General features: G+C 41.8%; 4 protein-coding genes across 4 annotated transcripts; 1 reads left to right on the top strand and 3 right to left on the bottom strand.

Annotated features, from left to right (window-relative positions):
- Nucleotides 1–3,092: 3,092 nt before the first annotated feature.
- LOC144014362 (gamma-crystallin M2-like) lies at nt 3,093–5,911 on the bottom strand. Its single transcript, XM_077514154.1, has 3 exons — nt 5,761–5,911; nt 4,507–4,749; nt 3,093–3,429 (listed from the first exon to the last, which is right to left on the bottom strand). The coding sequence occupies exons 1-3, from the start codon at nt 5,776–5,778 to the stop codon at nt 3,157–3,159; spliced, it is 534 nt and encodes a 177-aa protein (XP_077370280.1). The 5' UTR covers nt 5,779–5,911; the 3' UTR covers nt 3,093–3,156.
- Nucleotides 5,912–7,313: 1,402 nt separating this feature from the next.
- Nucleotides 7,314–8,475, bottom strand: LOC144014363 (gamma-crystallin M2-like). The gene is made up of 3 exons (XM_077514155.1): nt 8,309–8,475; nt 7,983–8,225; nt 7,314–7,631 (listed from the first exon to the last, which is right to left on the bottom strand). The coding sequence occupies exons 1-3, from the start codon at nt 8,315–8,317 to the stop codon at nt 7,356–7,358; spliced, it is 528 nt and encodes a 175-aa protein (XP_077370281.1). The 5' UTR covers nt 8,318–8,475; the 3' UTR covers nt 7,314–7,355.
- A 1,193-nt stretch (nt 8,476–9,668) lies between these two features.
- On the bottom strand, nt 9,669–11,961 carry LOC144014360 (gamma-crystallin M3-like). Its single transcript, XM_077514152.1, has 3 exons — nt 11,450–11,961; nt 11,088–11,336; nt 9,669–9,986 (listed from the first exon to the last, which is right to left on the bottom strand). Exons 1-3 carry the CDS (start codon nt 11,525–11,527, stop codon nt 9,711–9,713), a joined length of 603 nt encoding a protein of 200 aa, XP_077370278.1. The 5' UTR covers nt 11,528–11,961; the 3' UTR covers nt 9,669–9,710.
- Nucleotides 11,850–12,727, top strand: LOC144014361 (gamma-crystallin M3-like). Its single transcript, XM_077514153.1, has 3 exons — nt 11,850–11,985; nt 12,072–12,335; nt 12,409–12,727. The coding sequence occupies exons 1-3, from the start codon at nt 11,950–11,952 to the stop codon at nt 12,685–12,687; spliced, it is 579 nt and encodes a 192-aa protein (XP_077370279.1). The 5' UTR covers nt 11,850–11,949; the 3' UTR covers nt 12,688–12,727.
- Nucleotides 12,728–12,926: the final 199 nt, after the last annotated feature.

The raw sequence follows: 12,926 nt of genomic DNA, 5'->3' as shown, positions 1-12,926 counted from the left end.
CGTAAGTAAATGTATGAATCAGAATGAGGGAGTGGGTGTTTGAAAGATAAAATTTCCCAGTTTTCTATAATTGTCACGTGACAGATTCATGCGCCTGGCAGTGACACACACAAAAAAAATGGCGACCCCCCAACAGAAGGCTTTTTGCGTTCTTGAGTTTGTAAAAACTAAATCAGTGATTACAGTGCAGCGTGCATTCAGAGTGAAATTCAAGTGCGATGCTCCTTCTCCCAAGAACATCCGAAGGTGGTTTAAGCAGTTTGAAGAGAGTGGCTGTCTGTGTAAAGGTAAAAGTCCTGGGCGACCGCACACATCCGAGGAAGATGTGGCGAGAATCCGTGCTGCGTTTAGTCGGAGCCCAAGGAAATCCACACACCGTGCAAGTCGTGAGCTGGGCATTCCTGAACCCACAGTATGGCGTGTGCTTAAAAAACGGTTGGAATTGAAACAGTACAGACTGCAGCTCGTTCAGGTGCTGAGAAGCAATGACTACCTACGACGAATGGAATTTTGCAAGCAGATGCAGCAAATGCTGAAGGACGACGAAAACTTCAGGTCACTATTAATTTTCAGTGACGAAGCCACTTTTCATCTGAATGGCAAAGTCAACCGACATAATGTGCGAATTTGGGGAACCGAAAATCCTCGCGAAATTATTCAATATGAAACCGATTACCCTAAAGTAAACGTTTTCTGTGCTGTATCCTGCAACAAGGTTTATGGCCCATTCTTTTTCGAGGGAAACTCTGTTACAGGGCAAGGCTATAAGGATATGTTACGTCACTGGCTCTTCCCAATAATAGAAGCTGATTCAAATGGATTCATTTTTCAAGAAGATGAGGCGACTCCCCACTGGAGCTTATCAGTTAGAGCATTTTTAAATTAAAAACTTCCTCAGCGATGGATTGGTCGGACAGGGGCCAAAGACATTGCTTTTTGTGCTTGGCCTCCTAGATCCCCTGACCTCACAGTTTGTGATTTTTTTTTCTCTGGGGGTTTGTAAAAGATCAAGTCTTTGTTCCGCCATTACCAACTGACCTGGATGACTTAAAACATCGAATAACAACAGCGATCAATTCAATTGGTCCTGATGTGCTTCAACGTGTTTGGGAAGAATTCTCATATCGTATTGATGTTGTTCGTGCTGCAAGGGGAGGCCATATTGAGCACTTGTAACGTGAAATAAAACATGACTTTTTAGTAGAATGATTTTATTATCAGTGTTATTTATTTAATTATGTTGCCTTTTTTCCTTCAGACTGATCATTGATCATTCTTTTTGAATCATCCTGTATATTGCAGAATAAAAAGGTGTACGTAATTATTGACTCATTTACAATTATTACATTAAAAGAAATCAACTAAAAAATATACTTAAATCAACATTTCAATGCCAATGTATTGCACAGCAAAATAATAAAAACTGTAATTTTTAAAAACAAACATTTCTTAAAGATTAAATGTATTCTTAAAGTTAAATACAAACGAACTGGAGTTTGTGGTAGTTTTTTTTAACACCACTAGAGGGAGCTGCATACCTCTAGTGATCCTCAAACTACACTTTTGAGAGTCACTACTTCAGGGGTCTCCAAGTCCTTTTTTCGAGAGCCCATATCCAGCTTGTTTGCCATTTCGTGTACCTCCTCTGACACACCTGAATTAAATAAAGTTTTTTGTCAAGCTTCTGCAGAACTTGCTGATGAGTTGATCATTTTGATTTAGGTGTGTTGGACGATGGACCCCTGCACTGCACTACTGTACTGTACTCAGAAAGGTTGTACTTCACACGTCACAGTGTAAGTGTGACGGTCACACTCCATCCATTTTATAAACCGCTTACTCTCAAGGGTCGCGGGGTGCTGGAGCCTATCCCAGCCGGCTTCGGGCATTAGGCGGGGTACACCTCCAGTCCTGGCATTTGCTATGAGTCTATCCCTGTAGTTGTAGTTGCCTGACTGTCTGTTTAGCCATCTCAACAACCTCTACCACTGCCTTCCAGTGGTGGGGGACTTGAGTCACCTGACTTGACTGAAGTCAGACTTAAATCGTCGATTTTCGGACTTGACTGCTGGGATAAAATTCACAACTTGACTCTACTTAGACTTGAACTACATGACAGAGAGAGAGAATGGCAAAGACAAGAGACAACGTTCTTTCACTATAAAACATACACAGGCTAAGATACATTAACTCCTCACTGAGAAATTGTTCACATTTGACCAGCTATCAGTGAGCTAAACTGAGAAATTCTCAGTTTAGCTCACTGGTAGCTGGTCAAATGTGAACAAAGCTTTCAAATGTGAACAAAGCTCCATGTCAGTTATTCATTTAACTGAGAAGAAAGTAAAGTAATACATTAAACTCAGACTGGTTTTAGACTATGAAAAAAAAATTCATGTGTTAAATGTGTTAGCAAAGCTATTACAGAGTACAGATACTGACTGCAAAGTGGCTAATGTATGAATATATGTCGTGATTCAGCAAGTCTGTCTGACTCTTGTTTTGCTTAACTCAAGTTATGACTTGACCCAACTTGCTTGTGTAGTGGGGACTCAAGTCGACTTGCTGGACTTTTGCTAGTGTTGTTCCGATACCGATACTGGTATCGGCAGAGGCGCCGATACTGCATTAAAACAGTGGTATCGGTGAATACTCACAAGTAACATGCCGATATCATTAATTCCAACACTAATATAGGATTTTGGATGCAGCATCTTGTGTCTTGCTCGTGCATGACATTCACTGATATGTGACATGCTCACTGCATGCTGATCTAAGATATCCTATTGGCCCTTGAATGCTCTGAACCAATAATAGGACAGCTTTTTCATGTTGAGGGAAAAAAAAAAAAAGTATCGGTATGGTATCGGTATCAGCCGATACTGCAAACCTGGGTATCGTATCGGGGGCCAAAAAATGGTATTGGAACAACACTAATTTTTACCACTGTATCTTAATCTTGTAACTACTGGGGAGCTAATCATCTTTTTAGGTGGTAGGCCTACTGGACTTTGGTGTAAAAAGTTTGAGAACCGCTTTTCTACCTTCTTGAGTTTGTTTTTCTTCAATAGGCTAAATAAAAACAACAAACATGAGCTTGTGCATTTATTGCAGAGGATGTTCAGCAAAGGACGCATTTTGCGTCAGCGTCGTGGTTTAATAGTCCGCAACGCGTCTCATGGAGCCAACAGTGGGATGGAGGGCGCCCCACTCGGCATGCCGCCTGTATTCACCCTTCTCCAGCAGGTACTGGCGCCCCCTGTAGTTAGGCTGCTCGTAGAAGACCCAGATGCCATCTTGGACTTGAGCCGAGTGAATGTCGCGATAGCGCCAACGGTCCTGCAGGTTCGGCTGGTCCTCGCTGAACTCCATCATTTGGCCATCAAAATCTGCACGTTCGTAGATGCGAATCCTGTGCCTACTGGGATGCTGGAGCGCACAGAGAAGGAGTTAGGATGGCAAACACAACTTCAACATTCTGTTTCTAATGTGCCTTTAGAATGGGGTCGTCAGACTTTTTAGATCTGAGGACTCGCCTCAACAACACAAAAATAACGAATTAAAGGTGCCAAACTGAATTTAAAAGTCTCTGTATTTGAGGGGAAAAAACGTAATGTCAAAATAAAATAAAAAAATTCTTATAGAGAAATAAAATTGTAATCTTTCGAGAATAAAATCGCAGTTTTCCAAGATAAAATAAAATACTATGATATTAAAGTAACATAAACCATAACATGAAGGCACATAAACCAGGGAGCAATGACAACGATGATCAACTATTTGAATAATGTACCAAATCAACCAATCAATTGAGTCAGCCAACAAGTCAATGGATTGCCTTTCTTCTCTCATGCTGACAAAATAATTGGTTTATGTTTATATAACATAACAAGACTTCAAATTAAAACCTTATATATGGGGGAGAAGGACAGAATGTACAGAGCCCACCCACAGCCAAAACACACGTGAAGGATGAGTCACCAGACACCGTTAAAATCTCATCAACGCATGCGGTTGGAACACAAAATCTCACACAGTGAGACTAATTAGTACACTGGTGAACAATATATCCAGACATGGTCATTCTCATGATGTCAGCACTTCAAGGACTGACCAATCAGAGAGATTAGACCGTGTTTGCCCACTGTACTTCAGTTTCTCCATGGAGAGGCACAAAATGAATTTGTGCTCAATTTTCCAGAATGAATTGTGGTCGGAACCTGCTCGATCTTGTCGAACTTAGAAAGACTTAGGGATTTTTTTTTGTTTGAAGAAACTTTTTACACTGAAAAACTTGACCTATTTTCACTTAAATTGATTAAGCTGTGGATGTGGTTAGCACCTAAGACCTCAATGTCATCTATCACACCATACTTAAAATTTAAAACAGAAAGTGACACACAACTTCAACAACCAACAAGAGTCCAATTGCCTCCAATCATCCTTTGCAGATTACCCTGACCCTGATGACTGACAATCCACTGACCGTCTAAATGCAGCTCTTACGTGTCTGATCAGGCGGCAGGAGCGGATGGTGTCGTTGAAGCCGTTCCAGCTTTGGTAGTTTGGGTACTCGCCCTGCACCAGCACATACTGGTAGCCCATGTACTGGGGTCTCTCGTAGAGCACCCAGGTGCCGCCTTCCACCCGGATGGAATTGCAGCGGCTCACGTGGGAGCTGAGATCAGGACAGTCGCTGCTGCATTCATAGTAGCGACCCTGGTAGTTCTTGTCCTCGTAGAAGAATATCTGCAAGGAGAGAAGTGAGAGATAACATAGGCCTATTAAATTGTCAACATGAGTGTGGATTTTTAAAGGTATACCGTATGTCGAAGATCTAATAAGATCGTGAGAAATATGATAGCTATACAGTGTGACAACAAAATATTATGTACTGTGAATTAAGTTGTCCTGGGACAAAATATAACCTCCGTCCACCCATTCTCTGTATCGCTTATCCTCACGAGCTCAAGCATCCCCCTTTTTTTTCTCTCTCGTCCCTCTTGATGAACAATTTTCCCATCAAATATAACAGGTGAAACAAATTCTAAATCTGTTACTTTTTTGTATTATTATGTTGCTGTCTTTCAAATGTGTTGTTTTATCACAAACACCAGTTGTAGTAATAACACTGAAGTTGTGTGTCTCAACGCAAACGCAACCGTCTTAATAAAACGCTTTCAGCCATCATGAAGGAGATTTTAACAATTACTCATGACTCAGCAGATTACATCATCAAGCTAATTGCTATGGCCATGTTACTCATATTATCTGAAAACAATACACTAATATCAAAATTTTACTTTACATATTAGCTAAGTTTGTTCTTCACCAGTTACCAAAACAGCTAACCTAGCTAGCATGTATCTTGCGCAAAAAGCCCAATAATTATTTTTTATTTTTACAGGTAGGCTAACTGTGCCTAAATGTAACAACTTACACCAAATAGTACAATTAAAACAAAAAATGCAATATCCAATTTAAAAAAAAAAGTTTACCGTTGATGGTTGAGCTAGATGACACAATTTTTTGATGTTTTATGAGCTGTTTTTCTTGAAATATAAGAACAACAACAACAAAATTAAATACATTTTTCAAAAATGTTTGTGTAAATTATACGGTACATTATACGGTATACAGAATATCTAAGTATGTTAAATATTCCATTCACCGCTGCTTTATTTTGTGTGGATAAAATGGACATAAATATAAATCATCTTGGCATTCAAGGAGAAATCTCAGTAGAGTATTTTTACTCACCTTGCCTGTACGCTCCATAATCACTTAGTGCTTCCTATCAGTCCCGTCAAATCAAAAGCCTTCATTGGCGCTGCCTTACAGTGGCTCCACTTGTATATAAACGCTGATGAAATGCAATGCCAGTGGAACGATTGTCATTCAGATGAGCAGCCCATTAAGTTTGCCGCATTAGCTGAGGCTGCATTTGGCCTTTATATGTGTTGATACTGAAATTTTGAATGAATGCTGTCTGACTCTGGAAAATGATTAGATTTTTTTTGCACAAAATTGTGCCAACCCTACAGTGCAATTGCATCATTTGTTGTTTTTGTTTTTTTGTGACTCGTGAAAAATATAATCAAAGAGCTATTCCCACGTAAGTTATTCACAATGTTGAGATGTGGCCCATGCTTCCCCTGGACAATGAATACATCTTCTCTCATCTTACCATTATCAATGCATTAGATCGATTAACTTCATTATGAAATTGTTCCTTAATTTAACAGCCAGATTTCACTATAAAATACATATTGAATGACTTAGGGGTGTGAATTGCCTGGTATCTGGTGATTTGAGCCGTATCACGATTCATAGGTCATGATTTGATTTGATACCGATTCATCACGATACGAATCTGTAAGTCGATTATTGCGATTTTTTTAAAACTCTAATTTAGAAAATACTCATCAGTAAACTTGTACATGTACACTGTAAGATTTGTATGCTAATGCATTTAACTGAAACTTTAACAAACAAAGCAATCTGTTTCATATTTGAACAGCATTAAAATAAAATATTGAGGCTTAATGTTCTATTAATATAACATTCTTTCATGCTTGAAGTGTGAACCCTAAACCTAAGTAAAACTTTTTATTGAATATTTCTATCAAAAATTGATGTTTAAATATCGATTCAGCCGCATATTGAATCGATTCAAGAATTGCGCGCTGTAATATCGTGATATATTGCCGAATCAATTTTTCTTAACACCGAATGTACTGTAGCAACTGTTTGCCACGCTGTACTGTATGAAGTAATAAAGTACAAATGCTTATTGCACTTGATCATTTGCTTTTTCTAAACAGGTGTTGCTTTTGCTCAATACATTTGTCAGCACATATCTTTACTTTTTCCTCTAATTTTATCAAAATATTCTCATTACCTCTTTCCACCTCCGCGGATGTAAACAAAAGACATAAACAGAGAGATGTAAAGTCAACCACGGTTGATATAATGATTTACTGACTGATATCTAGTGTGTCTTATGATATGTTGGAGAAACAATACATACCCCATCCATCAGATTTAATTTTTATTATTAGTAGAGCATTATGTAAATTGATAAAGGAAGAAACTGTTTTGCATGTGAAGATTTTTTCCCCCTATTATGCCAATTTATCAAAACGAAGTAAACAAAATAATTTCTACTTTTGTAATAATGTACATTACAGTTCAGGCATTAAATCAGTACTTTTATTTACGTTTGTATCAGAGTGCCTGTCTACACACCTTAATGTAATTGTAAATACATCATGCGAGTAAACCAGCCAAATGACCAGATAAAAACCAAAGAGTCTGTGTCAGTTGATCATTTATTGATGCATTGGGAGAGGAGATTAAAACTCTGTGATCCTGCGGAAGGAGCCAATGCCAGGAGAGGAGGCGGCCCAATCGGCGTGCTGCCGATACTCGCCCTGCTCCAGGAGGTATTGATGCCCTCGGTAGTTAGGCAGGTCGTAGAACACCCAGGCGCCGTCGCTCACCACGCAGGAGTAGGCCTCGCGCACCTTGTAGGTGTCGTAAAGTGAGGGGCAGTCGTCGGTGCATTCCACCATCTGGCCGCCAAAGTTTGGCCTCTCGTACAGCCTCAGCTTCCATGCGTTGCCGTAAACCTGAGACAACAAGGGTCGAAGGTAAGTTAGTGAAAAATGTGTTCATATCAATGTTTTTCTGATAGAAAATGTTGGGGAGATTCTGTCAAATACAGTATAGTGATGACTATTTTTAAGACCATATTTGGAGTACGAACTAGTTACCAGTTGACCGGACCTCTCTCAAGCTCTGCAGAGCTTATATTCTGTGGCTGTAAATAAAATTCTCATTGGTCAATGAGCTTGTATCAGTGAGGCCTTTTAGTACCACCACCTCAAAACCTAATAAAAATAAAATACTGTCATGCAAGTCAAGGCAAGGAGTTTCTGTTGGAGCAGAAGAATTGAAATAAAGCCAATATTGAGTCTTACGTTCTTGATGGCGCGGCAGGATTTGACGCTGTCGCTGAAGGCCATCCACTGTTGGTTGTCGGCATACTCGCCCGGGCAGAGGATGTACTGGAAGCCCTTGTAGTTGGGCCTCTCGTAGATCACCCACACGCCGCTCTCCACCCGGATGGAGCTGCAGCGGGTGAAGTAGGAGTGCAGGTCTGCGCAGTCGCTGCTGCAGTTGTAGCAGCGGCCCTGGAATTTCTTCTCCTCGTAGAAGGTGATCTTTGGGAAAGAGAGACAAGTGAGTCTTTTGGAGTGAGGTGACCCAATGGCAAGCTCTTGCTGTACAACGTGCTTCATCTCACCTTTCCCATGTTGATGCTCGGCAATGCTCGGTCCTTGCTGAAGCCCCGTCAAAGTATTTATCGATAAACAAAATGTGCAGAGTGAGGCGAGCCTTTGATACCCAGATGAGGCGGATTTACATATCAGCAAAATGGCCCGGTGCCGTTTGATAGGCTTTTGTTCCTCTGCGATGATGAGCTGCTATCAAAAGTGTGCTGGAACAGTGGGGGCAGCGGTGCCCCTTGATGGGGGACGGGGCGGATGACAAAAAAAAAAAAAAAATCTTTTGTTTACTGTGTAGTCACACAATAACTGGCTGTCAATGGGGCGCAACAAAAACAAACCAGAAGTTGCAAACTTGCCCCAAACATTGATTGTGAATGCTGAGAGTTGCTTTGGACCAGCCAAAATGGAGGGAAGTGAAAACACTGTGTAATACGTCAATAGACATGAATTGACAAAATATTTTTCCTGTCCATTTGCATTTTAACTTTTGAAGGAAAGGCCTATATTCCAGGAACACTAAAATTGGTCTAAACACAGCATTTTGTAATTGTGGAATATAAATTAATCAATTAATCAAATCCACCAGTTTTTATCCATCCCAGGGGGCAGCCATTTTGCCTCTTGCTGTTTGTTGAAAATGCTAAGGCCACAGGTAACAACCAATCACGGCTCACTTGTTTTCTGAGTTTGGTCATGTGACGTTCGCAAGCTGAGCCCTTAGGCACTGTGATGTCATTTTCAGTCGACAGCAAGTGGCAAAATGGCCGCCCCCTGAGATGGATAAAAATGGGTGGATTTTACTGCTTATAATTCATATTCTACAAATACAATTTTTATCAGAATATTGTGCCGTGTTTAGACTAGTGGGTGCGCATAGAACATTTTGTAAAGAATTTGTATTAACTTCATATCCCCGTTAAAATGCAAGAAGAAAAATGACAGTCAGGCAGTGTCGTGGTCTGCTTGTATCTCACCGAACAAAGACATTGTGAACATGTATGTAGGCGAATGTCTTTGGAGTCTTTTACCTACCTCACAAAACACTCTCCACATATGCAGACCCTCACAAGCTTTCGTCGCTCAGTTGGATACGGACTTTTAGGTTTTATGTTGAAACCTCTTGGTCCCCAATTAATGTCAGGGCACATTTAGACAAACATGACTTCACACTCATCTTCACACCAACAGACACATTTTTGCTCCTTGATGAAGCTAACATGCTAACGTTTTGGGGATGTGAGATTAAAAAAACAACTCAAGCACAGTCAGGAGGAACATGCAATCTCCTTAAACTTCAGAACTAGCAAACTACTTGGCTACCTATCCAAGAACTGTGTCTAGCATTACGCTAAAATAAGAACCTGATTTCAGAAATTCACATTTCAGTTTGCTTTATTCAACAAATGACAGGGGAAGCTAACAGGTGTCCGTGATGCGCCGGATGGAGCTCAGCCGGATGATGTTACTGGCTCCCAGCTCGCGGAGGTTGCGGTGCTCGCCGGGCTTCAGGTACAGCATCCTTCCTCGGAAGTTGGGCTGCTCAAACATCAGCCAGTGGCCCTCCATCACGTTGCAGGACTGACAGTCGGACATGCGCAGGCGATCCACGTTGTCGCAGTCGTCGGTCAGCTCGTGCATTTGGCCTCCAAAGTTCTCCTTCTCGTAGATCCTCACTCGGAATGGTCCTCTGTGCTGTGGGTCAAGTTCGAGCATGATCACAAACAGATCCTAATCAGCAGCCTTTGAAAATGAGAACCCAAGAAGACAAGTGTAGTTCTAAAGACTATCAGTGGTAGGAAGTAACAAAGTACAAGCACTGTGTTACTGTACTGTACAGATGTTTGGACTTTCTACTCCTTACTTTGTCAAAATAGGCTGTTTATATTTTTCTACGAATGACAGGAGTATAAAAAAGACGCAAGTAGAGAATGTTAAAGGTCATGGTTGACCTCTTAACTGATGATTGATTGAGATCCTGAAATGTGAACAAGGGAGCTTTAGCGATGATGCAGCAGATTTAGAGAAGCAAAATATTCGTCATATATGGCTTTGTGTGGGAGAATTAATTCTTTTGTTGTCGGCTACATGATTCGTGGTGAATGTGTTGTGCCAGTTTACAAACCACCAGCTTAAAAAAATTATATCTCAAATCACATAATGTTTAGGGGTATTTTTCTGTTAGCATCAGCTAATGTAGCTTTGTTGTTATTGTTAATCCGTTCACAACGTCAGCGAAGCTATGGGGGCATGTTGTTATATAAGACCAGCCAATGTCAACATCCAGGTTATTTCATTCTCACGGTGTTTAATTGGTCGCAACTGGAAAGCCCTGGTTGTTGAGAAGACATTTCACTTCTCATCCGAGCAGGCTTCATCACTTCATGTACAAGGCTAGTGAGGACAGCACGAGCCTATGGTTTGGTATGGAAACCCAACAATTTACCTTCTTAAGGGATAAATAGTTGCTTTCACACCAACCACCTAAGAACTAACTACAATCACATGCGACATGTAGAGGGAAATTATTTTGCATGCCAAAACAAAGCGTACGTTTATAAAATATTGCGGTACATTTTAAAGTATCTACTTTTTACTTTTAGAGTCGAATCAGTACTACTTCTACCATATTTTTTTTCCCATATCAGTGCTTCAGCCAACCAACCAAATGACTAAATAACCAAGCAAGCAATTGACTAATCAAATATCCAACCAACTAGTTAATCAGCCAACCAATCAAGCAAACGACCAAACCAAGACTTTTCAGCAACTGGTGCCGGTCATACATGCACCTACCAAAGGGATCATACGAGAGGATCTGATGCAGTCACTCATATTGATTCCCATCAGACGTTGGCTGTCCGGATACTCGCCCCTCCTGACCAGCACCTGGTGACCCTTGAAGTTGGGCTTCTCATAGACCATGAAGAGGCCGCTCTCCACCCGGCAGGAGTTGCACCTGCTCAGGTAGGTGGTCAACTCAGGGCAGTCGCTGCTGGTCTCGTAGGAGCGACCCTGAAAGTTGCGGTCCTCGTAGAAGATGATCTGTCCAAAACATTTTGTAAGTGGAAAGTCAGTAAGATCCATTGCTTTCTTTGCACCAAATAGAAAAATCAAGGATTCAGATCGTGGTTTGTGCATCACCGTTTCTCACTTACCCTTCCCATGGTCATGGTATTTGTGAGATAACTGCAGATGTACAGCTTGGCCATCAAGCCTGGTCCCTTTTTATACATCTCGCGAACCTAATGCTAAAGCCCTGGAGTCATCACTATATTGTGTGCCGGGTTGTCTGACTATAGGGTGACAGACTTCACTCTACTGTATGTCAGAATGTGTCTTTTGTTATAATCGGATGTTTAATGCTGCAGAAATCAACATCAATGTGGTTGCCAAACACAAAAGACCTCAAACCAGCTGGAAACTCCTCCATAGAGGACACGTTGTACAGTGAGTAAGAGGTCATCTGAGGAGCATGGAGCTTCTGTGATGAGCTTGCATTCCCTCTCCAAAATGCAGCCTGCGTACAATAACAGCTACAGCGGTCTGCGAAAGAATGCGGGCTTGCTGCATTTTTGATGAGTCATGAGGTTTGGCACAAAGGTGCCCAAGGTTGTCTGAGGCCGAGGGTCACTATAAAAGGGGCTCAGTTGTTGGCATGGGTGCAACAACTACAAGCGTCACCATGGGCAGGGTAACAGCCATCCCATCGTTGTTACGCCTTGTTTTGAATCATGATGGCAAACCTTTTCATCTTTGATGCTTTGTGTCTTCCCGCAGATCATTTTGTTCGAGGAGAAGAACTTCCAAGGTCGCTCTTACGAGTGCAGCAGCGACTGCTCCGACATCCACCTGCACCTGAGCCGCTGCAGCTCCTGCCGGGTGGAGAATGGCTGCTTCGTCCTGTACGACCGCTCCAACTTCATCGGCAACCAAGTTTTCCTGAAGAGGGGCGAGTACTCCGACCTGATGCGTGTCGGGAGCATGACCGGCGTTGGGGCGGTGGTGATGGACACAGTTCGCTCGTGCCGTCTCATCCCCATGGTAAGAATACACTCCGCCTTCTATAGTTTCGACTGAGCGGACCACCATCACATCTGTTTTCTGTCCCCAACAGCACAGGGGACAGTTCAGGATGAAGATCTACGAGCTGGAGAATTTCGGGGGCCAGATGCAGGAGCTGCTGGAGGACTGTGAGTCCCTGCAGGACCGCCTGTACATGTCCGACTGCCAGTCCTGCAACGTGCTGGAGGGCCACTGGCTGCTGTTTGAGCAGCCCAACTTCCGTGGACGTGTGATCTACGTGAGGCCTGGGGAGCACAGAAGCCTGCGGGAGAGCGGTTTGAGCAGCGTTATGAAAATCAGCTCCATTAAACGTATCATGGATGTGTGCTGATTACCATTCATCTAAAATAAATTAAAAAACTGAAGACTCATTTGAAAATGACCTGTGCTTTCTTTGAGTGGCATTAAACTTCATAATGATTAACTCATTAGCTCCCAAAGACGTATTTATACGTTTGTTTGTTTGTTTTTGGTTTTGTTTTTTTGCTAGAGCATACAGAAGGCTTTGATGCCGCCTCGGAACTGAAGAGAATACTTGAAACAATGGTAGTTATTACAAAACCGGCCAGC

Source organism: Festucalex cinctus, chromosome 2 (assembly GCF_051991245.1).
Source record: "Festucalex cinctus isolate MCC-2025b chromosome 2, RoL_Fcin_1.0, whole genome shotgun sequence".
Classification (NCBI taxonomy): Eukaryota; Metazoa; Chordata; class Actinopteri; order Syngnathiformes; family Syngnathidae; genus Festucalex; species Festucalex cinctus.
Note: the sequence above shows the minus strand (reverse complement) of the source record. Positions and strands in the feature narration are given on the sequence as shown.